General features: G+C 46.9%; 1 protein-coding gene across 8 annotated transcripts in view; it reads right to left on the bottom strand.

The window, feature by feature from the left end:
* The window catches only part of BIN1 (bridging integrator 1), a 138,674-nt gene that overhangs the window by 46,453 nt on the left and 64,635 nt on the right, over positions 1-27,586 (bottom strand). For 7 of the 8 annotated variants that reach the window (XM_056533353.1, XM_056533352.1, XM_056533357.1 and 4 more), the window contains exons 2-4: positions 24,525-24,605; positions 19,818-19,872; positions 12,840-12,934 (exon numbers count right to left, since the gene is read on the bottom strand). In XM_056533353.1, the coding sequence (XP_056389328.1) occupies positions 12,840-12,934; positions 19,818-19,872; positions 24,525-24,605 (231 nt within the window). Of the gene's footprint in view, positions 1-12,839; positions 12,935-19,817; positions 19,873-20,681; positions 21,229-24,524; positions 24,606-27,586 lie in introns of those variants that run through there. The other variant, XM_056533356.1, reaches the window with a different exon arrangement.

The following is a 27,586-nucleotide window of genomic DNA, read 5'->3' as shown; positions in this document are numbered from 1 at the left end:
TTTTTCCAAACCGCATGTTTGTCTCGGTGCCCTGATCCGGGCGTCGCGCTGAGATACAGAAGTGAAGCAATAAACGTCACAAATAACTTATTTTATGGGCGCCCATAAGCTTCCTGATACAAACTGTATAAAAGGACAAAGTCACGAGCTGCACCACAAATAACTTCACAACATGTGGCGTCCGTATCCGAGAGGCTGAGATACAAATACACATCATACAGAAGTTTCATTAAACTGGCTAAACACATTGTATCACACAATAGGCTTAGCTACAGCCTTGGCTGTCCGGGCATGCTGGAAGTTTTAGTTTTGCAAAAGCCGTAGGCACACCGGTTGGGAAACACTGCCTTAGATACACCAACTAACCAATTGGATGGCTTAGATACAGCATCTCAGCACACAGTATCACACATCAGCCTGAGATACAGTGACTGAAAACACAATGTTACACAGGGGCAAGCCGACACTGTAGTAGCATAGCACAATGTAGCAGAGCGGAGTTGGTGTTGTAGCTTAACTGAGTCCATAGGACAGTAGAGCTGAGAAGCTCAGATGCAGCCAGGTGGTGCAGACTAGATAAAAGTTTAGGCATGGTCGACAGTCCGGGTCATACACTGAAGAATTCGCAAAGCACAGAGGCTCAGTCTAGAACATGGACCAGAAGGACAGATAGACACCTTCACTTGGGAGACTAGACTATTGCTCAGGCACCAGAGATTGGGTGGATCAGAGTTATATAGGTGGTGCCTGCCTGTGGAATGTGCATTGCCTCTAAAGGAGGTGGGCCATGCACTCGCTAGAATATGGGACAGCATGCGACAGGGCAGGAGAGAAGGACGTCTGGAGCTTACAGCGAGGTGGGGGAGCTGCACGCATCGCACGGTTCTGGCAAGCAGTGGTACACACCGCACACCGGCGGACTACAACTTTCAGCGTTACACAGAGCCCATCAGCATTATAAACTTAGGGACCTTTGATGATGTCAGTAAAGGTCCTTGAGCTGTAGCTAGAACACAGCTGAGCAAGAGGAGGAAGTAATGAGGGCAGCCTGAGCAGTCTGTGAGGAAGGGGAACGAGCAGTCTAAGGGGGTCACAACAAACAGTCTACATGAGAGAGAAGGCCATGAGCAGCAATAAAGGAGATTTTTTTTTTGTACTCCCTGTAAAATCTCTTTCTCGGAGCCTTCATTGGGGGACACCAAAACTGATGGGTATATGCTCCTGCCACTAGGAGGCGCTGGAAATAAAAGTCGGCTCCTCCATGGCAGGATCTACCCGCCCACTGGAGGAGAGGTCATCAGTTTTGTCACAAAGTAGTAGGAGAAGCCAATCAAGAAATATGTCCGAAGGGGTGGGTGCGGTGTCCCCCAACGAAGGCCATGAGAAAGATTTTATGTTGAGTACAAAATCTCCTTTTCTCGGTCACTCTTCATTGGGGGACACCTATACTGATGGGACGAACTATAGCAGTCCCCAAGGGAGGGAAAAAACAACCAACAGCAAAAGGGGAACCAGTCCAGAGACCAAACCCCCTCAACCGTAAGGCCTGCGGACGAGATCCCGGGCAGAGACAACCGAGGCCCACAAACTGAGCTCTCGGGAGAACCCCCGTTCACGGAGAAGGACTAGGATACCAAGGAAGAGACCGTCCTATGTAGAGACACCAAAGCTACGGTCCAGAAAGAGAGACAAGAAAAGGTCAACTAGGAAGCCAGATGGGCTGGGTCCATCTCGGGAAGAGGTAGGAAACAACTCCAAGGAACACAGAACCAGACAGAGGGCTAGCCTGGCTGGAAACAAAAATGGAAAAGGGTACAAACAAGAGAACCCCTGGCGGAAAAAACACCATTGAGAGCAGCGTACGCCTGAGCAAAAGGTGAGTACACAGGTGGAGATCAGAAAAAAACTGTTAAAAAGAAAGAAGGATGGAGACTGGCTGTGGAGAGGCCTGGTGCAGAAAATCGATGACCAGAACAGCTGCAGACCAAAAACCTCCATCTCAGGGGCCCGCCGCGAGCACTTGGGAGTTGAATAAGCTCAAGTAGAGTAGTCCGGATCACCGGAACGCCCACGCCCTGGGAGTACATTGACCCATGAAGGTGGAGAAGGAAAGAATAAGGCCAAAAAAGATGTAGAATGCCTTGAAACGGGGCAACCCGGAACACCGGAGCGTCCAACATGGGAACTGGAGGTACCCGGGTCACCTGGGAGATGTACACCTGTAGAGGAAGTAAACCCTACGTCCACGAAACGCTCCGGGTGACAAAATTCTACGTCTAGACAAGAAGAAGTGCGGTTCAGGAAGACCGCCCCACAAACGGGACCGCAGAGAAGTCTGGGCAGGAGAGCTAACCTGCCCGAGACCACCACCATCACTAAAGCCCAAAGAACCAGAAGAGCCGACCTAGAAAAGAAGGTACGCCACAACATACTAGAATAGTGTCCAAAACACGAAGACTAACCAGACATGAACCCCAGGGGTCCGAGTGGACCGAAGCAACATCCCGTCAGGACGGGAACAGAGGGGGAAACAAAAGGGAAGGTTAATCCAGAAGACTGTAGTGTCCGTGCAACGCAACCTACACCGACAAGGAAGGAGGAACAAACCCCTCCAGGGAGATTTCACCGAGGGAGGAGGAGAGCAATGGCAGGACCCAAACAACAGACTGTGCTAGACCAGCTGTCGCCGAGCCATACATGATCGCATAAACTCCTCCAACAGAGGACAGTGCCAAGTCTGTATATGCAGCAGTAGATAACCAAGGACCAGGAAGAGAGCCAGGCTGCAAAAGTGCGCAGCTCAGCTGACTGCTCTCAGCAAAACATAAGGCCCAGCCAGGTACCCCACCTATATAGAGAAGGGGAAAACAAAGCCCAGCCAGGGACCCCACCTATATAGAGGAAGGGAAAACAAGGCCCAGCCAGGTACCCCACCTATATAGAGGAGGGGAAAACAAGGCCCAGCCAGGTACCCCACCTATATAGAGGAGGGGAAAACAAAGCCCAGCCAGGGACCCCACCTATATAGAGGAAGGGAAAACAAGGCCCAGCCAGGTACCCCACCTATATAGAGGAGGGGAAAACAAGGCCCAGCCAGGTACCCCACCTATATAGAGGAGGGGAAAACAAAGCCCAGCCAGGGACCCCACCTATATAGAGGAAGGGAAAACAAGGCCCAGCCAGGTACCCCACCTATATAGAGAAGGGGAAAACAAAGCCCAGCCAGGGACCCCACCTATATAGAGGAAGGGAAAACAAGGCCCAGCCAGGGACCCCACCTATATAGAGGAAGGGAAAACAAGGCCCAGCCAGGTACCCCACCTATATAGAGGAAGGGAAAACAAGGCCCAGCCAGGTACCCCACCTATATAGAGGAGGGGAAAACAAGGCCCAGCCAGGTACCCCACCTATATAGAGGAGGGGAAAACAAAGCCCAGCCAGGGACCCCACCTATATAGAGGAGGGGAAAACAAAGCCCAGCCAGGTACCCCACCTATATAGAGGAAGGGAAAACAAAGCCCAGCCAGGGACCCCACCTATATAGAGGAGGGGAAAACAAAGCCCAGCCAGGTACCCCACCTATATAGAGGAGGGGAAAACAAAGCCCAGCCAGGGACCCCACCTATATAGAGGAGGGGAAAACAAAGCCCAGCCAGGTACCCCACCTATATAGAGGAGGGGAAAACAAAGCCCAGCCAGGGACCCCACCTATATAGAGGAGGGGAAAACAAAGCCCAGCCAGGTACCCCACCTATATAGAGGAGGGGAAAACAAAGCCCAGCCAGGGACCCCACCTATATAGAGGAAGGGAAAACAAGGCCCAGCCAGGTACCCCACCTATATAGAGGAAGGGAAAACAAGGCCCAGCCAGGTACCCCACCTATATAGAGGAGGGGAAAACAAGGCCCAGCCAGGTACCCCACCTATATAGAGGAGGGGAAAACAAAGCCCAGCCAGGGACCCCACCTATATAGAGGAAGGGAAAACAAGGCCCAGCCAGGTACCCCACCTATATAGAGGAGGGGAAAACAAGGCCCAGCCAGGGACCCCACCTATATAGAGGAGGGGAAAACAAAGCCCAGCCAGGTACCCCACCTATATAGAGGAGGGTAAAACAAAGCCCAGCCAGGGACCCCACCTATATAGAGGAGAGGAAAACAAGGGGTGGTCGCTATGAAACCCAGACCAAGACCATGCTAAGCTCCATGATCCCCATAACCCCTGGGGAAGGGGGATGATCTAAGTGCGCCAGGCACTATAGGAGAAGTGAAATGCCGCCAGAATGTAAGGGGGCAAATGAATAGGTGGACGTAGTCCCCAGGAACCCTGCAACAACATTTCAAGGAATGGAGGAGCTAATTTAAGTCCTGACTACGAATGGAAGGAAGAAGATCACACACCCAAAGCATTGAGAGGAACACCTCAAGGTGGTGTAACCCTGGACCAGAAGGGCATCAACGGAGCCATTCTGGTCATTGCCTAAGGCAACAGAGTCGGCACCTGAACCACTCTGCAAAGGAACCCAGGACAGATACCTGGAGGCATGGAGGGGGGGCTGAACCCACTGTGCCGCCCCATCATGCCCCATGCCAGAGCAGAGGAGTTTGACCTCCTAAACCTGTGGAAACAAGATCAGGGGAAGGCCAAGGCACACCCCACAGAGAAAAAGGGAAAGTGGACTCTACACGTGCAGAGTGGCCTGGCATATGTAGGGACACAGACGTGGTTACCAGACGATTGTAGAGGGGTACCAAGACTGCAGACGCAAAAAAAAAACACAGACATTCAAAAGCCGGAAGCATGGTGTCACAACCATGCCCCTAGCAGACCAACGTTGCCCCTTAGAACAGAGTGCTTCTGCTCTTTCTGTGAAAGTCCATGGAACCTGCAGGAGACGCCCAAACCCCAGCTCCAAATGGCACCACACACCGCAAATACATCAGCTGTGTGATGAGTGACAGGCGGCTGAGGAGACCACGCAGACCACTGTCTGGCTTACTGGTATGGGTCCATAGTAGACAACGGGTCACTCCATCGGACACCTTGCATCAGCAGTGGGGTACCGGAGTGCCAGCCGCGGGAGCTGAGAGATGAGTGACGGGCGAGATTACTGTCAGACATATCGACATCAGGACCAATCCATGCTAACACAGGGATGTCGTACTAGACGGGGGAATCCAGAGCCCTAGCCGCAGATGTGGCAGCCTGTAGAGGAGGGAATCATATTGTATGACAGAGCAGAACCCCCCCCCCCCCCCCCCCTCCATGATGGGTGACCGGCTTGATAGAGAGACCTTAGCATCCGCCAGGAACACAAACAAAAAAAAATACTCTTGCAAGGGCACCCGACCAGTGTCTTGCCTCTGTAGGGAGGGACTAGAATTCGGTTGTGGGCATGACACTCAGTGGTAGACACGGAATATATCTCTGACAGTTTCCAAGAGATCGAGAAATACCTGGCAGTAACCCGCCACGTCGGTGCGCATATGTTCCCTGACTAAGAACCCTGCAGATAATAGACTGATAAAAACAGATGTGACAGGCCAAGGCTGTAATAGCGCTTGGTTGCCACAAGGGAGAGGTCAAGAAGCAATGAAAAATCCAGGGCGCAATACAATTGATGGCCACAGGAGGGCGCCAAACACCATCAAATGGTTGAGTGACCAGTGGTGAAATTTTTCAAATTTTTTTTTTAAACATTTACAGACAGTGCAGCCCGCTGAGAAGGGTAGGCGCGCGGGAAGAACACAGCACCCCGGAGCCGGCCTCAGACTAGGAGAAGCATGGGGGGGGCCATTAAAGGAAGGGGCCACGTGAGACCTGAGACCCGCTGCCTGCAGATGTAGGTCTCCGGTCAGCCCATAAAGAATGCGGCCAGGACACTGTGCCTGGCAGCAAGGATGGAGTAAGCCTTGGACTGGAGACCCGCTGCCTGCAGCTGTAAGTCTCCGATCAGTCTATAAGAATGCGCCCAGGACATTGCGCCTGGCCGCAGCAGATAGGAGTAAGCGGGCTGGTGCGCCAGCACTGAAAAGGCGGACAGCTACGTGGGACCGGAGACCCGCTGCCCCAGAGACAAACTGGCAGCAGCATAGAGTCTCAGGCCGGTAGTGAAGATAACGTGGCCAGGGCACTGTGCATGGCCGCAATGCATGTGGGCTAGAAATGCGTGGCCTGAAGAGGGGGGAGGGAAGGTTCACTGGACTGTACCCTCCAGAATGGCGCCAGAGGCCATGAGGGGTCCGGCCAAGCACAGCCACGTGTAATGGTGGCTGAGGAGCTGGGCACATGAGAGGAAGGGGACCAATGGATGAGCAAGAGGGAGAGGGGGAAGGGGGGTTGTAGTAAATTCTCACCCATGGCTCCATCTTCTTATACTCACCCTGAAGTCTTCAACCAGCTTATGGCCACGCTGCATCATACCAGTCTAAGATAGCGGGTGAGCAGGGGCAAGTGGGGGACCCAGTCCCAGGGTACGACCTCCAGGCACTGGCCATTGGCGATAAGGGGCTGACGGCCCATACTCTTATGTTCCATGCCCCTTTGTCGCATATGGGGGAATAGGTAGCGCCATGCTCCTGGACCCCCAACTGAAAAAGGGAAACAAAAAAAGGAGATAAAAAACTAAACAGCCCTTACTAGAAAATAATAAAAAAGACCAGGGATGGGGGGCTCCCAGACCTGTGTCTGCCTCCTACTGACACTAGATAAAAACTGATTACCTCACTTCCAGTGGGCGGGTATATCCTGCCAGGGAGGAGCCAACTTTTTTTCCTAGTGTCAGCGCCTCCTAGTGGCAAGAGCATATTCCAGTCAGTATAGGTGTCCCCCAATGAAGAGCAAACAAGAAATATAAGAGAGGGGGAGCCATGAGCAGCAATATATAACAGAGGGGGTGCCATGAGCAGCAATATATAACAGAGGGGGTGCCATGAGCAGCAGTATATAAGAGAGGGGGGGGGAGCCTTGAGCAGCAATATATAAGAGAGGGGGAGCCATGAGCAGCAATATATAACAGAGGAAGAGCCAAGAGCAGCAATATATAACAGAGGAAGAGCCAAGAGCAGCAATATATAACAGAGGAAGAGCCAAGAGCAGCAATATATAACAGAGGAAGAGCCAAGAGCAGCAATATATAAGAGAGGGGGGGGGGAGCCATGAGCAGCAGTATATAAGAGAGGGGGAGCCAAGAGCAGCAATATATAAGAGAGGGGGGGGGGAGCCATGAGCAGCAATATATAAGAGAGGGGGAGCCATGAGCAGCAATATATAAGAGAGGGGGAGCCAAGAGCAGCAATATATAACAGAGGAAGAGCCAAGAGCAGCAATATATAACAGAGGAGGAGCCATGAGCAGCAATATATAAGAGAGGGGGGGAGCCATGAGCAGCAATATATAAGAGAGGGGGAGCCATGAGCAGCAGTATATAAGAGAGGGGGAGCCATGAGCAGCAATATATAAGAGAGGGGGGGGGGGGAGCCATGAGCAGCAGTATATAAGAGAGGGGGAGCCATGAGCAGCAATATATAAGAGAGGAAGAGCCATGAGCAGCAATATATAAGGGAGGAAGTGCCATGAGCAGCAATATATAAGGGAGGAAGAGCCAAGAGCAGCAATATATAAGAGAGGGGGAGCCATGAGCAGCAATATATAACAGAAGAAGAGCCAAGAGCAGCAATATATAAGAGAGGGGGAGCCATGAGCAGCAATATATAAGGGAGGAAGAGCCAAGAGCAGCAATATATAAGAGAGGGGGAGCCATGAGCAGCAATCTATAAGAGAGGAGGAGCCAAGAGCAGCAATATATAAGAGAGGGGGAGCCAAGAGCAGCAATATATAAGAGAGGGGGGGGGGGGGGAGCCATGAGCAGCAGTATATAAGAGAGGGGAGCCATGAGCAGCAATATATAAGAGAGGGGGGGGGGAGCCATGAGCAGCAGTATATAAGAGAGGAAGAGCCATGAGCAGCAATATATAAGAGAGGGGGAGCCAAGAGCAGCAATATATAAGAGAGGGGGGGGGGAGCCATGAGCAGCAGTATATAAGAGAGGGGAGCCATGAGCAGCAATATATAAGAGAGGGGGGGGGGAGCCATGAGCAGCAGTATATAAGAGAGGAAGAGCCATGAGCAGCAATATATAAGGGAGGAAGTGCCATGAGCAGCAATATATAAGGGAGGAAGAGCCATGAGCAGCAATATATAAGGGAGGAAGAGCAATGAGCAGCAATATATAAGGGAGGAAGAGCCATGAGCAGCAATATATAAGAGAGGAAGAGCCATGAGCAGCAATATATAAGGGAGGAAGAGCCATGAGCAGCAATATATAAGGGAGGAAGAGCCATGAGCAGCAATATATAAGGGAGGAAGAGCCATGAGCAGCAATATATAAGGGAGGAAGAGCCATGAGCAGCAATATATAAGGGAGGAAGAGCCATGAGCAGCAATATATAAGAGAGGAAGAGCCATGAGCAGCAATATATAAGAGAGGGGGGGCGGAGCCATGAGTAGCAATATATAAGAGAGGAGGAGCCATAAGCAGCAATATATAAGAGAGGAGGAGCCATGAGCAGCAATATATAAGAGAGGAGGAGCCATGAGCAGCAGTATATAAGAGAGGAGGAGCCATGAGCAGCAGTATAAGAGAGGAGGAGCCATGAGCAGCAATATATAAGAGAGGGGGGGCGGAGCCATGAGCAGCAATATATAAGAGAGGGGGAGCCATGAGCAGCAATATATAAGAGAGGAGAGGGGGAGCCATGAGCAGCAATATATAAGAGAGGGGGGGCGGAGCCATGAGCAGCAGTATATAAGAGAGGGGGAGCCATGAGCAGCAATATATAAGGGAGGAGGAGCCATGAGCAGCAATATATAAGAGAGGAGAGGGGGAGCCATGAGCAGCAATATATAAGAGAGGGGGAGCCATGAGCAGCAATATATAAGGGAGGAGGAGCCATGAGCAGCAATATATAAGAGAGGGGGAGCCATGAGCAGCAATATATAAGAGAGGGGGGGCGGAGCCATGAGCAGCAATATATAAGAGAGGGGGAGCCATGAGCAGCAATATATAAGAGAGGAGAGGGGGAGCCATGAGCAGCAATATATAAGAGAGGGGGAGCCATGAGCAGCAATATATAAGGGAGGAGGAGCCATGAGCAGCAATATATAAGAGAGGGGGAGCCATGAGCAGCAATATATAAGAGAGGGGGGGCGGAGCCATGAGCAGCAGTATATAAGAGAGGGGGAGCCATGAGCAGCAATATATAAGAGAGGGGGGGCGGAGCCATGAGCAGCAGTATATAAGAGAGGGGGAGCGAGCCATGAGCAACAATATATAAGAGAGGAGGAGCCATGAGCAGCAATATATAAGAGAGGGGGAGCCATGAGCAGCAATATATAAGAGAGGGGGAGCCAAGAGCAGCAATATATAAGAGAGGGGGGGGGGAGCCATGAGCAGCAGTATATAAGAGAGGAGGAGCCAAGAGCAGCAATATATAAGAGAGGAAGAGCCAAGAGCAGCAATATATAAGAGAGGAAGAGCCATGAGCAGCAGTATATAAGAGAGGAGGAGCCATGAGCAGCAATATATAAGAGAGGGGGGGGGAGCCATGAGCAGCAATATATAAGAGAGGAGGAGCCAAGAGAGGAGGAGCCATGAGCAGCAATATATAAGAGAGGAGGAGCCATGAGCAGCAGTATACTGTATAAGAGAGGAGGAGCCATGAGCAGCAATATATAAGAGAGGAGGAGCCATGAGCAGCAATATATAAGAGAGGAGGAGCCATGAGCAGCAATATATAAGAGAGGAAGAGCCATGAGCAGCAATATATAACAGAGGAAGAGCCAAGAGCAGCAGTATATAAGAGAGGGGGGGGGGAGCCATGAGCAGCAGTATATAAGAGAGGGGAGCCATGAGCAGCAATATATAAGAGAGGGGGGGGAGCCATGAGCAGCAGTATATAAGAGAGGGGGAGCCATGAGCAGCAATATATAAGAGAGGAAGAGCCATGCGCAGCAATATATAAGAGAGGAAGAGCCATGCGCAGCAATATATAAGGGAGGAAGAGCCATGCGCAGCAATATATAAGGGAGGAAGAGCCATGAGCAGCAATATATAAGGGAGGAAGAGCCATGAGCAGCAATATATGAGAGAGGAAGAGCCATGAGCAGCAAAATATAAGAGAGGGGGGGCGGAGCCATGAGTAGCAATATATAAGAGAGGAGGAGCCATGAGCAGCAATATATAAGAGAGGAGGAGCCATGAGCAGCAGTATATAAGAGAGGAGGAGCCATGAGCAGCAATATATAAGAGAGGAGGAGCCATGAGCAGCAATATATAAGAGAGGAGGAGCCATGAGCAGCAATATATAAGAGAGGAGGAGCCATGAGCAGCAGTATATAAGAGAGGAAGAGCCATGAGCAGCAATATATAAGGGAGGAAGAGCCATGAGCAGCAATATATAAGAGAGGAGGAGCCATGAGTAGCAGTATACTGTATATAAGAGGGGGAGCCATGAGCATCAGTATACTGTATATAAGAGAGGAGGAGCCATGAGTAGCAGTATACTGTATATAAGAGGGAGGAGCCATGAGCAGCAGTATACTGTATATAAGAGGGAGGAGCCATGAGCAGCAGTATACTGTATATAAGAGAGGAGGAGCCATGAGCAGCAGTATACTGTATATAAGAGGGAGGAGCCATGAGCAGCAGTATACTGTATATAAGAGGGGGAGCCATGAGCATCAGTATACTGTATATAAGAGAGGAGGAGCCATGAGTAGCAGTATACTGTATATAAGAGGGAGGAGCCATGAGCAGCAGTATACTGTATATAAGAGGGGGAGCCATGAGCATCAGTATACTGTATATAAGAGAGGAGGAGCCATGAGTAGCAGTATACTGTATATAAGAGGGAGGAGCCATGAGTAGCAGTATACTGTATATAAGAGGGGGAGCCATGAGCATCAGTATACTGTATATAAGAGGGAGGAGCCATGAGCAGCAGTATACTGTATATAAGAGGGAGGAGCTATGAGTAGCAGTATACTGTATATAAGAGGGGGAGCCATGAGCATCAGTATACTGTATATAAGAGGGGGAGCCATGAGCATCAGTATACTGTATATAAGAGGGAGGAGCCATGAGCATCAGTATACTGTATATAAGAGGGGGAGCCATGAGCATCAGTATACTGTATATAAGAGGGGGAGCCATGAGCATCAGTATACTGTATATAAGAGGGAGGAGCCATGAGCATCAGTATACTGTATATAAAAGGGAGGAGCCATAAGCATCAGTATACTGTATATAAGAGGGAGGAGCCATGAGCATCAGTATACTGTATATAAGAGGGAGGAGCCATAAGCATCAGTATACTGTATATAAGAGGGAGGAGCCATGAGCATCAGTATACTGTATATAAGAGAGGAGGAGCCATGAGCAGCAGTATACTGTATATAAGAGGGAGGAGCCATGAGCAGCAGTATACTGTATATAAGAGGGAGGAGCCATGAGTAGCAGTATACTGTATATAAGAGGTAGGAGCCATGAGCAGCAGTATATAAGAGAGGAGGAGCCATGAGCAGCAGTATATAAGAGAGGAGGAGCCATGAGCAGCAGTATATAAGAGAGGAGGAGCCATGAGCAGCAGTATACTGTATATAAGAGAGGAGGAGGCATGAGTAGCAGTATACTGTATATAAGAGGGGGAGGAGCCATGAGCAGCAGTATACTGTATATAAGAGGGAGGAGCCATGAGTAGCAGTATACTGTATATAAGAGGGGGAGGAGCCATGAGCAGCAGTATACTGTATATAAGAGGGGGAGGAGCCATGAGTAGCAGTCTATGTGAAAGGGGACATGGGGCGGAGTGTATAGGGGTTTTTTGGTCTGATTTGGGCTTTCAGTTTATTTTGCAGTCTGGTTTGGGGCCGATTATTTATATAGTTTAGTATTTTGGGTTATCGGCAGCTCTGGAGGTGCATTATTGGGGGACATGGTGGAAGGGTAAATCATGGGGGTGGTCTTACAGGATGCAGTAAGAATCCCCTGATGTGTTAGCATAGTCTGTGGGAGGAGTCATCATGGCGGTCTGTCCAGTCAGAGAAGACGCCCCCTGCAGTCACCAGATGGAATCGTTCTGATCATAGTAGGGGGGAGGCTTGCTATCGGACCCCGCTATTTGTAGTGTGGCCCCCGCCCACATGATAGGCCCGGAGATTATGTCAGGCCTTTCTTTGTACAGAGAGATTACACAGATTTCTGGATAAATATGTCATCCTGTATATAAAAGAATAAGATAAGATAAGAGCCCCGCCTGAGGCTCTGCAGACGGAGCGACAAAGGGAACATTCTGAGGACGCCCATATGATTCTAGAGCAGCTTTTCCCAACCAGGGTGCCTCCAGCTGTTGCAAAACTACAAATCCCAGCATGCCCGGACAGCCTTTGGTTTTATACTAGGGCTTCATGTCAGCATTTCCCAATCAGTGTGCCTCCAGCTGTTGCAAAACTACAACTCCCAGAATGCCCAGACAGCCTTTGGTTTTATACTGAGGCTTCATGTCAGCATTTCCCAATTTGTGTGCCTCCAGCTGTTGCAAAACTACAACTCCCAGCATGCCCGGACAGCCAACGGCTGTCCGGACATGCTGGGAGTTGTAGTTTTGCAACAGCTGGAGGCACCCTGGTTGGGAAACACTGCTCTAGAGATTTACATAAACTAAAGGAAGTGGAAACCGAGGAAAAACAACAAAAATGTTTACCGCAAAATCCGAAAACTTCAAAACAAAAGAAATCTAAAAAAAAAAATTAACAAAAGTAAATAGGAAGAGTGCGGTCACCTCTGCGATCCTATTGGTCTCGTCTCGCCCGGGCCAGTCCGGCTCGTAGATCTCCTGCAGACATTCGGTCAGACGCTTGGAGGATTCGTGCATCGCTGGAATAGAGACGAGACATTGTTATCTGCCGAAATAGTCACAATGTGCAAAAGACAAAAAATAATAAACATCTGATGAATGGGAAATTAACCCTCAATGTTCGCAGCGACAACAGGACTCTCATGCAGGGGCTCTCCAGATGTCACAGAACTACAACTCCCAGCATGCATGGTCAGCCTACGCCTGGGTTTGATCGGAGCGGTAAAAGTTGTAATATTATATTTTGTAATATATTGTAACATTTGTCATTTTGCAACAATTTGGTCACAATGAGGTGGGAGTAGCCGCAGCTGGAGACTCAGGAGGGGAAACACTTCTGTACATCAATAACAATGGGGTCAGAGCATGTTAGGGGGTCAGATTAGTCTGAGAAAATACCAACAACGTATTTAACAAATAAATAAATAAAATAAAATTGCATTGGCCCCAACCCCTGTTTAAAAAGTAGCTTTTATTTCTTCTTTAAAATCCTGCCGGCCAGTAGGGAAAGAACGACTCCAGAAACGGGCTGTCACTTTCTTGGCTCCCGCTGAAGAAGCTTTGAATCCGTGAAACAGGCTGTCACCTTCTTGGCTCCAGCTGGAGACGTTCTTTCCCTACCGGCCGGCATGATTTTAATGAAAAAATAAAAGCTATGTTTTACAGGGGGTGAGGGTCAATGTATTTTTTTAATAAGTTGGAAAAATATTTAATGTAGCTCTTCCTAGAAGGAAAATAACTCGCTCCCTGCTGCCACCTATTGGATCCCTTCAATTCTCCTCTAGCTGTAGACAGCTGGGAGGCTGAGGGGGTGGTGTGTCTCCTTAAAGGGGTACTCCACCCCTAGACATCTTGTCACCTATCCAAAGGATAAGATGTCTGATCGCGGGGGTCTCGGCTGCGGCACCCCAGACATCCGGTGCACGGAGCGAACTTTGATCTGTGACGGATGACTGCCGATGCGGGGCAGAGTCTTGTGACATCATGGTTATGCCCGCTCGTGATGTCACGGCCACGCCCCTTCAATGCAAGTCTATGTGAGGGGGTGATGCACCTGATACTCTAAACAAACGCCAGGTGCAGCAGGGAGATCACGGGGTCCCCAGTGGTGGGACCACCATGATCAGACATCTTATCCCCTATCCTTTGGATAAGATGTCTAGGAGCGGAGTACCCCTTTAAAGGGGTTATCCAGAAAACAAATATATATATTTTTTATATATATCAACTGGCTCCAGACAGATTTGTAAGTGACTTCTATTATTTTTTTTAATCCTTTCAGTACTTATGAGCTGCTGAAGTTGAGTTGTTCTTTTCTGTCTAAGTGCTCTCTGATGACACCTGTCTCCAGAACTGTCCAGAGTAGAAGCAAATCCCCACAGCAAACCTCTTCTACTCTGTGCAGTTCCCAAGACAAGCAGAGATGTCAGCAGAGAGCACTGTTGTCAGACAGAAAAGAACAACTCAACTTCAGCAGCTGATAAGTACTGGAAGGATTAAGATCTTTTAGAAGTATTTTTCAAATCTGTTTAACTTACTGGAGCCAGTTTTTTCCTGGAATACCCCTTTAAGTATTTTAGTCAGCTTCAGATATTGGATGTTCATGACCAGACCAAAGACTGCCATAGGTGGTTGCAATCGTCAGTGTTTTCGGTATCCATTATTTTGGGCTTGGTTGACCCATAGACATTGTGGTTGCACAAAGCTCAGCATAGGGTGACCATGATGGGGTAACAAGGAACCGAGTGTAAGATGGGAGGGGGTCACACAGCTCTCGGTGCCCATTTTGCAGCTTGTATTTTTATTTGTCAGTTACTGGGGTGACAAGGGGACCCCAAAATTAGCCCTGGCTCTGGTCATTGATTTTTATGCCAAGTGCTGAGACGAGATCTATATCCAGTTCCGTCTGTGGGATGGATCCAGATACGAGAGCGGAGGAGATATTGTCCATACAAATGACAGACGTCAGGAGATCAGGACCGCGGCTGGAGAAGTGCGATCCAGAAATACGATGAGAACACTTGTCACTTCCCACGCTCCTCCCTGCAGCTCATACAAACTGGTCAGCAGGGGGCTCCACTGAGCATGACAAGAATGTGAAGACTGTTCCCCCGATCAGAGGCGGGATGGGGGAGACGTTCACAATAAGGAAAAAGCAAGCATTATGCAGAAATAGAGACCTATTAATTAGGCCTGTGGTCACATTACCCTGCCATGTGACATAACAGTTCACGGACTACTACTCCCAGCTGACCTGCATTGCCATTGTCCCTGTGCACTACCGCTTGATTTTTTGCTTTTTCTGGCGTCACAGGAACAGGATCTGGCTGTGCCCCAATCCAAAAAAACATTGTGCTCAGAAACCCCTCTACAAACCTATTTGGGGCTAACACTATTTATTTTAGGACTTTGTTATTGTGGGCCAAGAGGCGGCATCTGCTATGAACTGTGTGGGCTCCTATAAGATAAGGCTGAACGAAACTTCACAGAATGCTGCGCTATTCTTCCCGTCAAAACGACTAACACCATGATCAATAATACCACCACACACTGCATTAATAATAATACCACCATACACTGCCATAATAATAATAATACCACCATGCACTGCCTTAATAATAATAATAATACCACCATACACTGCCATAATAATAATAATAATAATAATACCACCATACACTGCCTTATTAATAATAATACCACCATACACTGCCATAATAATAATAATAATAATAATAATAATACCACCATACACTGCCATAATAATAATAATAATAATAATAATACCACCATACACTGCCATAATAATAATAATACTGCCATAATAATAATAATACCACCATACACTGCCTTAATAATAATAATAATAATAATAATAATAATACCACCATACACTGCCTTAATAATAATAATACCACCATACACTGCCTTAATAATAATAATACCACCATACACTGCCTTAATAATAATAATACCACCATACACTGCCTTAATAATAATAATAATAATAATAATACCACCATACACTGCCTTAATAATAATAATAATAATAATAATAATACCACCATACACTGCCTTAATAATAATAATAATAATAATAATAATAATAATAATACCACCATACACTGCCTTAATAATAATAATACCACCATACACTGCCTTAATAATAATAATAATAATAATAATAATAATACCACCATACACTGCCTTAATAATAATAATACCACCATACACTGCCTTAATAATAATAATAATAATAATAATAATAATACCACCATACACTGCCTTATTAATAATAATACCACCATACACTGCCATAATAATAATAATAATAATAATAATAATAATACCACCATACACTGCCATAATAATAATAATAATAATAATAATAATAATACCACCATACACTGCCATAATAATAATAATACTGCCATAATAATAATAATACCACCATACACTGCCTTAATAATAATAATAATAATAATAATAATACCACCATACACTGCCTTAATAATAATAATACCACCATACACTGCCTCAATAATAATAATAATAATAATAATAATAATAATAATACCACCATACACTGCCTTAATAATAATAATACCACCATACACTGCCTTAATAATAATAATAATAATAATAATACCACCATACACTGCCTTAATAATAATAATAATAATAATAATAATAATAATAATACCACCATACACTGCCTTAATAATAATAATAATAATAATAATAATAATAATACCACCATACACTGCCTTAATAATAATAATACCACCATACACTGCCTTAATAATAATAATAATAATAATAATACCACCATACACTGCCTTAATAATAATAATACCACCATACACTGCCTTAATAATAATAATAATAATAATAATACCACCATACACTGCCTTAATAATAATAATACCACCATACACTGCCTTAATAATAATAATAATAATAATAATAATACCACCATACACTGCCTTATTAATAATAATACCACCATACACTGCCATAATAATAATAATACCACCATACACTGCCATAATAATAATAATACCACCATACACTGCCTTAATAATAATAATAATAATAATAATAATAATACCACCATACACTGCCTTAATAATAATAATACCACCATACACTGCCTTAATAATAATAATAATAATAATAATACCACCATACACTGCCTTATTAATAATAATACCACCATACACTGCCATAATAATAATAATACCACCATACACTGCCTTAATAATAATAATAATAATACCACCATACACTGCCTTAATAACAGGGCTGTGGAGTCGGACGTAATTTTGGGTACCTGGAGTCGGACGTAATTTTGGGTACCTGGAGTCGGAGTCGGCAAACAAAGCACCGACTCTGACTCCTACTAAATTTAGATTGGAATAAAAATAAATAAATAAATAAAAAAAAAGTTTAAATATCCCAATTCACAAAAAGTTATAATCAATGACTTCTCTACTTTAAGAATAAAGACCAATGCATGCAGTGCCTCACGTAACCGCAAAACGAACACGTTAAGTGACTGTGAAGAAGCTTTTCATGTGCTTCACTATATGGCACGCAACGCACAATTAGGAGCGGCAATACTTATACTTTCCATAGTGTTGTGTTCTGCTGTTACAGGGAACCCATGGGTAACCTCGCCTCTCACTGATAAGGGGTTAAGGAAATATGTTTTTTGCAGGACTAGAGACACTTGTATAAGTGAAGGGAATGGAGGGTCAATAGTTCAAGACTGAAGCCGTAAAACATTGGAAAAACTGCTGCCATTCAGCTAAGGCTATAAAAACTTGTAAACTCGATTGTTAGCTTAAAAGGGGTACTCCGCACCTAGACATCTTATCCCCTATCCAAAGGATGTCAGATCGCCGGGGTCCCGTTGCTGGGGACCCCCGGGATCGCCACTGCGGCACCGCGCTATCATTACTGCACAGAGCGAGTTCGCTCTGTGCGCAATGACGGGCGATACAGGGGCTGGAGCATCGTTACGACATGGCTCTACCCCTCGTGATGTCACGGCCAGCCACCTCAATACAAGTCTATGGGAGGGGGCGTGGCGGTTGTCACGCCCCCTGCCATAGACTTGCATTAAGGGGGCGGCCGTGATGTCACGAGGGGCGGAGCCATGACGTCACGCTGCTCCGTCCCCTGTATCGCTCTGTATCCGTCCCCCGAACTCGCTCTGTGTAGCGGGACTACGGTGATCTGACATCTTATCCCCTATCCTTTGGATAGGGGATAAGATGTCTAGGGGCGGAGTACCCCTTTAATCATGACTATGGGATTCTACTAGGGAAATCATGTTTTATAATAAATGCCCCTTCCTGGATCCTCCCACTGCCCTATCTTCAGCAGCAGATCAGCACACAAACTGTTCAATACAGTAGACTGTTGGCTTCACCAGCTAGTAGTCCTGTGGTAATGACTTGTATGTTACCTTTCTTTCCTTCAAGGAATGTATAAAATACATTCACATATTAATACAGAGGAGTCGGAACATTTATCTACCGACTCCACAGCCCTGCTTAATAATACCACCACCATACACTGCCTTAATTATACCACCACCATACACTGCCTTAATAATACCACCACCATACACTGCCTTATTAAGGTGGTGGTATTATTGAGGCAGTGTATGGTGGTGGTATTATTGAGGCAGTGTATGGTGGTGGTATTATTGAGGCAGTGTATGGTGGTGGTATTATTGAGGCAGTGTATGGTGGTGGTATTATTGAGGCAGTGTATGGTGGTGGTATTATTGAGGCAGTGTATGGTGGTGGTATTATTGAGGCAGTGTATGGTGGTGGTATTATTGAGGCAGTGCATGGTGGTGGTATTATTGAGGCAGTGTATGGTGGTGGTATTATTGAGGCAGTGTATGGTGGTGGTATTATTGAGGCAGTGCATGGTGGTATTATTATTAAGGCAGTGCATGATGGTATTAATAAAGCAATGTATGGTGGTAGTATTAGGGCAAGGTATGGTACTTTTATTAATAAAATGTATGGTGGTATTGATAGCACTGTATGGCCGTATTACTTTGTTGAAGAATAGTTCCGTTACTTGACATTTTCTGAGCACTGTATAGCACTTCTATTTGTATAGGATAATTGGAATGAATCCCGGCACTCACTTTTCTTCGTATAATGTAGAATGGATCTTTGTTAACGCAAGACGCGTTTCGGCTACAAGCCTTTGTCAATTGCAAACATATATCACATGACATTATATGTTTGCAATTGACAAAGGCTTGTAGCCGAAACGCGTCTTGTGTTAATAAACATCCATTCTACATTATACGAAGAAAAGTGAGTGCCGGGATTCATTCCAATTATCTTATTTTTCCTCGTGCACCACGCCAGTCCAAGTGCCGCCCTACATCTTGAACTTTCTTCTATTTGTATATACTGGGGATTCAGTTTTACCACAAATTGGAGGAAAGTTATCAAAACCCGTTCTATGGAAAAGTTGCCCAGTTGCCTAAACCAACAAATCACATTATTTTTTTAAATAAAAGAAGCGATCTGATTGGTTGCTACGGGCAACAGGTCGACTTTTGCTCTGTGCAGGTTTTGACAAATATTCCCAATAGTGCTTAGTAGTGATCAGATCTTTGAAATTATATACAACTTGGGGGTGGGGGCACCTCATGATCAACCCTCCATACTGCCAGGTAACTAGAGAGGATAACCCATCAGGAGCCTGGGAAAGCTGAGTGACCGGGTCTTCATCTCTGCTACCATGATGGGGGAGATTGTCCTGGTTTCCATTCCTCCTCTGGATCTACACTACATCCTTCATTCTGCAAACACAAATAGATGAAAGGAAAGAAGCGAATCCCCACATCTGGGAGGAATCACTCACCTTTCACTGACGCCAGATACGTCCGGAGATCCTTCTGAAGTTTACTGCCTTCTGTCTGTAAGAGGAGAGAGGAGGGGGGGGGAGGGTTATTATATCCTAAATATCACCCCAAAATGGAAACAAAATCCAGACAGAAATGGTTACAATGTATCAGTGGACGGGGGAGATTCATCACTCATTGCGCAGTGGAGCTGTTGATAAATGAAAGCTGGAATCTGGTTGCTATGGGTAACCGCTCCTTTGCACAGTGTGTGATGACTCTCCCCCTAATTATCTGGATGTAATGCTACAGCAGACGTGAGGCCACTCCTGGTTTGGTTGTTGTACACAGGTGATTTTCAAACTTTGGACCCCCAAATGTTGCAAAACTACAACTACCAGCATGCCCGGACAGCCATTGGCTGTCTGGGCATGCTGGGAGTTGTAGTTTTGCAACTTCCGGAGGTCCACAGTTTAAAGACTACTTCTGCCCACCATGATACCCACCCTCACCATTGCCTGTCTATATCTCAGTCACATGACGCTGTGCCGATAAATAGTGATTATTTCATCATGTGACTCAAGGATTTCATAAAAAGAAAAAGAAAAAATAAATTGGAGAAAAATGTTAACATACATGCACAGGGAGGTTTGTTCCTGGCATTTTGTTTTTTTTATTCACTTTATTTAAAAAAAAAAAGTTAAAACAGAGATACCCACTGTGTTTTTTCTTAAAAATGACAGTATGCAAACAGTAAATAAATAAAAATGTTTAAAATTTGGAAATATATAACTGTTTAAAATTTTCAAAATGGAAATATATAAGTAAATTATTAAATTAGAAAAAACAATACTAAATAGGTAAATAGAAAAGAAGCCATATACCCCCTGTATGCTGTCAAAAAGAAATGCAGAAATATTATTAAAATAGTTAAATAAAGAATAAAGGGGTTTGTCAGTTCACTATTCCCTATTGGATCTCTGCTAACATCCGGCCGCTGGGTTTTCAGCCCATGCGGTTAGAATGATGTTTTGGCGTTTTTTGGTTTCCTGGCGCATTTTTCTCAGCTTTTCGTTTTTTTCTCAGCTCTAGTGTGAACGCAGCCCAAGAGCCTCTGTTCAGGGCAATGTTTTCCAATTAGCTGCTTCCTGATGCTATAAAACTACAACTCCCAGCATGTCCAGAAAGCCAACGGCACCATTTGGCGGCCCCCTGGTTGGTAAACACTGGTTTGGGTGGAAGATATAATGCGCGGTTCTATTATCGTACGCGTCCTCGGATTATAAGGAACAGTTTCCAGCAGATCTGACATTTACAATACTGGGGGGCGTCACGCTGGCACATCAGGGGTTAATAGAGATTATATAGGAGAAGGTTCTATAATGTGATCCAGCTGCCGGGGAGGAACATGTGTTTTCTATCTCAATCTCTGTTCTTGAGGAGCCATCCGATTCCAAAACAAATTAGTCATCCTGGGAGGGGGGGGGGGGGTCTGTGTCATCCTGGGGAGGAGGGGGGGGTCTGTGTCATTCTGGGGAGAGGGGGGGGTCTCTGTCATCCTGGGGAGGAGGGGGGGGGGTCTGTGTCATCCTGGGGAGAGGGGGGGGGGTCTGTGTCATCCTGGGGAGAGGGGGGGGTCTGTGTCATCCTGGGGAGGAGGGGGGGTCTGTGTCATTCTGGGAGAGGGGGGGGGTCTCTGTCATCCTGGGGAGGAGGGGGGGTCTCTGTCATCCTGGGGAGGAGGGGGGGTCTGTGTCATTCTGGGGAGAGGGGGGGGTCTCTGTCATCCTGGGGAGGAGGGGGGGGGGGTCTGTGTCATCCTGGGGAGAGGGGGGGGGTCTGTGTCATCCTGGGGAGAGGGGGGGGTGTGTCATCCTGGGGAGAGAGGGGGGTCTCTGTGTCATCCTGGGGAGGGGGGGGGGGTCTTTGTGTCATCCTGGGGAGGGGGGGGGGGTCTTTGTGTCATCCTGGGGAGGGGGGGTCTCGGTGTCATCCTGGGGAGGGGGGGTCTCGGTGTCATCCTGAGGTTAGTGTCATAACCCCTCCCCCCCCCCTCTGATCCCCCTCGCTGAGGACGAAGCCTCCAGATGTTGTCGTGGCCCTGAAGTCCTTACTCAGCATCTCGTCTGTTTTCAGGGCTGAGTCATTTCTATAGGATGAAACACATGGAGGCTTTTCCTGTATGAAGAAATCCTCAGCGCCTCAGTCACATGTCCCGGGCACACGGGAAAGACGTGCGGAGCACTAATCGGCCTTAAAGAGACAGTAACCTGTGATGAAGGGCTCTGTGCAGTCTGAGGGTGTGCGCCAGGTATACAGCAGTCTGAGGGCGTGCGCCAGGTATACAGCAGTCTGAGGGCGTGCGCCAGGTATACAGCAGTCTGAGATTGTGCACCAGGTATACAGCAGTCTGAGGGTGCGCCAGGTATACAGCAGTGAGGGTGTGCGCCAGGTATACAGCAGTGAGGGCGTGCGCCAGGTATACAGCAGTGAGGGCGTGCGCCAGGTATACAGCAGTGAGGGCGTGCGCCAGGTATACAGCAGTGAGGGTGTACGCCAGGTATACAGCAGTGAGGGTGTACGCCAGGTATACAGCAGTGAGGGCGTGCGCCAGGTATACAGCAGTGAGGGCGTGCGCCAGGTATACAGCAGTGAGGGTGTACGCCAGGTATACAGCAGTGAGGGCGTGCGCCAGGTATACAGCAGTGAGGGTGTACGCCAGGTATACAGCAGTGAGGGTGTGCGCCAGGTATACAGCAATGAGGGTGTGCGCCAGGTATACAGCAGTCTGAGGGTGTGCGCCAGGTATACAGCAGTCTGAGGGTGTGCGCCAGGTATACAGCAGTCTGAGGGCGTGCACCAGGTATACAGCAGTCTGAGGGCGTGCACCAGGTATACAGCAGTCTGAGGGCGTGCGCCAGGTATACAGCAGTGAGGGTGCGCCAGGTATACAGCAGTCTGAGGGCGTGCACCAGGTATACAGCAGTGAGGGTGCACCAGGTATACAGCAGTGAGGGTGCGCCAGGTATACAGCAGTGAGGGTGCGCCAGGTATACAGCAGTGAGGGTGCACCAGGTATACAGCAGTGAGGGTGTACGCCAGGTATACAGCAGTGAGGGTGCACCAGGTATACAGCAGTGAGGGTGTACGCCAGGTATACAGCAGTGAGGGTGCACCAGGTATACAGCAGTGAGGGTGTACGCCAGGTATACAGCAGTGAGGGTGTACGCCAGGTATACAGCAGTGAGGGTGCACCAGGTATACAGCAGAGTGTTTTGCTAAGTCCTTTTCATACTTTGGCTCCTTCCCAGATCTTTGTCTCCATGATATCAGCTCCACCCTGAGTTCCACGTATTTCTTGCGACTGTTTCACGCCCGCGGCCTCTCGAGGAAATGATGAAGTATAAGATGATGATCAGTAGGAGTGAAGAATGGAGGATTGCTGGACGGTGCAGAGGGATCTGCAGCACATCGCGGCCGGGATCTGCAGCACATCGCGGCCGGGAGATTTCTATAAGCTTCTAACATTTATTACGGATTTGGTTTTAGATCTGAATTATTTCCAGTCAATAAAAATCCTCAGCACTTTGGCGTTTTCCACCTGCACCAGCGACTTGTTCATATAGGTAGATCATCGGCTCCTGAAGAAATGCGCGGCGGTTTTACACGTTTCAGGCATTTATTGTTCTATGCCTCAGGTCGGGAGGTGTTAAAGCTCAGTGCCATCCAGAGATGTAATACCACACACAACCTGAGGACAGGGGTGGAGCTGTTTTTGTAGAAACAAGCTCTATTCTTCTAATTCTGCTTAACCCCTTTGAAGCCACATGGAATGGAATCGTTCAACATGAAGGCGTCTATTTCTGCACCAATATATTGTGCGATTTATTTCTGTTTGGATGAAATTTCTGTATGAGACTGTAATATGCTGCAGATTTTCTGCACACAAATCTGCTGTATTTACCATGTGTGAATAGATCCTTATAATATAACCATATATCATACAGGGCTGACTGGGGGCGTTCATCTATTGAGTGACCCCCGACCCCTCGTGCCCATTGGGATCAGCAGATCCATCCCTCACTTATCCTCCCAGTATAGACGTATAGTGCAGGCGATTCCTCGCTTCCTTTATACTTTGGGGTCTTGTTGGACAATTATTGCCACAGTTATGTGATCTCCCCTCTATAACATTGGGGGATTGCTCTGCAGTTTCCTCATATTGTAGTGCTTCCCTACATTTGTCCTATATAGTCCTATTTCCCCAAATTAGTCCTATATATAATCCTATTTCCCTACATTTGTCCTATACAGTCCTATTTCCCTACATATGTCCTATCTAGTCCTATTTCCCTACATTAGTCCTATATATAATCCTATTTCCCTACATTTGTCCTATACAGTCCTGTTTCCCCTACATTAGTCCTATACAATCCTATTTCCCTATATTTGTCCTATACAGTCCTATTTCCCTACATTAGTCCTATACAATCCATTTTCCCTAAATTAGTCCTATATATAGTCCTATTTCCCTACATTTGTCCTATACAGTCCTGTTTCCCTAAATTAGTCCTATATATAGTCCTATTTCCCTACATTACCATTAATCATGTACAAGTGACAGATGCCAAATGTTTTCCCCTCACTGGTGGATGGCGCCTGCACTACTCCGGCGTCCCCCCCTTATGGCACAGTAAACAATGGCGCGGCGCAGTTTTTTGACTCACCAGCTGTTTGTTGAAGTTCTGCACGCATTGCTCAAACTGCTCGTCTTTTGTCTCATCCGCTTTCCCCAGTTTCTGTAGCACCTGAAAAAAAAAAAAAAAAGAAAGACAAAAACAAAATTTAATTAAAAGGAAAACTGCAGAATTTACCAAAAAAAAATAATAATAATACAGGGAGAGCCCCCCAGAGTGCTTCCCCCCAACTCTATAAATATCAGATTGCTGCCCCCCCACCACAGAGCACAGGTAGAGCCCCCGGAATGCTGCCCCCCGCCTCAGTACATGGGAGAGCCCCCCCCCCCCGGAGTGCTGCCCCCCACCTCAGTACAGAGGAGAGCCCCCCGAAGTGCTGCCCCACCTCAGTACAGGGGAGAGCCCCCCGAAGTGCTGCCCCCACCTCAGTACAGGGGAGAGCCCCCCGAAGTGCTGCCCCCACCTCAGTACAGGGGAGAGCCCCCCGAAGTGCTGCCCCCACCTCAGTACAGGGGAGAGCCCCCCGAAGTGCTGCCCCCACCTCAGTACAGGGGAGAGCCCCCCGAAGTGCTGCCCCCACCTCAGTACAGGGAGAGCCCCCCGAAGTGCTGCCCCCACCTCAGTACAGGGGAGAGCCCCCCGAAGTGCTGCCCCCACCTCAGTACAGGGGAGAGCCCCCCGAAGTGCTGCCCCCACCTCAGTACAGGGGAGAGCCCCCGAAGTGCTGCCCCCACCTCAGTACAGGGGAGAGCCCCCCGAAGTGCTGCCCCCACCTCAGTACAGAGGAGAGCCCCCCGAAGTGCTGCCCCCACCTCAGTACAGGGGAGAGCCCCCCGAAGTGCTGCCCCCACCTCAGTACAGGGGAGAGCCCCCAGAGTGCTGCCCCCACCTCAGTACAGGGAAGAGCCCCCCGAAGTGCTGCCCCCACCTCAGTACAGAGGAGAGCCCCCAGAAGTGCTGCCCCCACCTCAGTACAGGGGAGAGCCCCCGAAGTGCTGCCCCCACCTCAGTACAGGGGAGAGCCCCCAGAGTGCTGCCCCCACCTCAGTACAGGGAAGAGCCCCCAGAGTGCTGCCCCCACCTCAGTACAGGGGAGAGCCCCCTGGAGTGCTGCCCCCAACCTCAGTACAGGGAAGAGCCCCCAGAGTGCTGCCCCCACCTCAGTACAGGGGAGAGCCCCCTGGAGTGCTGCCCCCAACCTCAGTACAGGGGAGAGCACCCCGGAGTGCTGCCCCCACCTCAGTACAGGGGAGAGCCCCCAGAGTGCTGCCCCCACCTCAGTACAGGGGAGAGCCCCCTGGAGTGCTGCCCCCAACCTCAGTACAGGGGAGAGCCCCCCAGAGTGCTGCCCCCACCCCTAGGCACAGGGGACTCCAGCGACTGTGGAGCTTCACCAGGTCCTGGTAACCATAATAATATAAGTCAACACAAGGACATAAAATACAACATCCATCATGTAATTCCTGGTAATCTGGACAATGTTACTTCATCCTCCAGAGACCCGGGGGGGGGGGGGGGGGGGGGGGGGGGCGCGGGGGCCAATACTTCTGGATGAAGAACGTTTTATACAAATCCGTCCGACACCGATATCAGAGAATCCCATCAAAAACGTCACAACAATTAGAGGAGTTGGGAAGAGTAATATAGAGGACAAAAACATTGGCGCAAACTGTATATTCCAGATCTGCTACTTTGTGAACAGTATATTAATAATCTCCTATATCTGCAATGAATAGAACCCCCCCCCCCCCCCCCCCCACTATACAGGAGTCACATCTCACCCACAAATGCCGAAAACCTTCATTGTCTGAACTAATGTCAATCGAGTCCGAACGATGACAACGACTAAGAGTCTCCCTGTATACAAGAATATAACTACTATAATACTGCCCCTATATACATGAATATAACTACTATAATACTGCTCCCATGTACAAGAATATAACAACTATAATACTGCCCCTATATACAAGAATATAACTACTATAATACTGCCTGCTATATACATGAATATAACTACTATAATACTGCCTCCTATATACATGAATATAACTACTATAATACTGCCTCCTATATACATGAATATAACTACTATAATACTGCCTCCTATATACATGAATATAACTACTATAATACTGCCTCCTATATACAAGAATATATCTACTATAATACTGCTCCCATGTACAAGAATATAACTACTATAATACTGCTCCTATATACAAGAATATAACTACTATAATACTGCTCCTATATACAAGAATATATCTACTATAATACTGCTCCTATATACAAGAATATAACTACTATAATACTGCCTCCTATATACAAGAATATAACTACTATAATACTGCTCCTATATACAAGAATATATCTACTATAATACTGCTCCTATATACAAGAATATAACTACTATAATACTGCTCCTATATACAAGAATATAACTACTATAATACTGCTCCTATATACAAGAATATAACTACTATAATACTGCCTCCTATATACAAGAATATAACTACTATAATACTGCTCCTATATACAAGAATATAACTACTATAATACAGCTTCTATATACAAGAATATAACTGCTATAATACTGCCCCCTATATACAAGAATATAACTACTATAATACTGCTCCTATATACAAGAATATAACTACTATAATACTGCTCCTATATACAAGAATATAACTACTATAATACTGCCTCCTATATACAAGAATATATCTACTATAATACTGCTCCTATATACAAGAATATAACTACTATAATACTGCCCCTATATACAAGAATATAACTACTATAATACTGCCCCTATATACAAGAATATCACTACTATAATACTGCTCCTATATACAAGAATATAACTACTATAATACTGCTCCTATATACAAGAATATAACTACTATAATACTGCTCCTATATACAGGAATATAACTACTATAATACTGCTCCTATATACAAGAATATAACTACTATAATACTACTCCTATATACAAGAATATAACTACTATAATACTGCCTCCTATATACAAGAATATAACTACTATAATACTGCTCCTATATACAAGAATATATCTACTATAATACTGCTC

This window comes from Hyla sarda, chromosome 8, assembly GCF_029499605.1.
Source record: "Hyla sarda isolate aHylSar1 chromosome 8, aHylSar1.hap1, whole genome shotgun sequence".
Taxonomy (NCBI): domain Eukaryota; kingdom Metazoa; phylum Chordata; class Amphibia; order Anura; family Hylidae; genus Hyla; species Hyla sarda.
The sequence above is the reverse complement of the archived record's forward strand: the minus strand, read 5'-3'. Positions and strand labels throughout refer to the sequence as shown.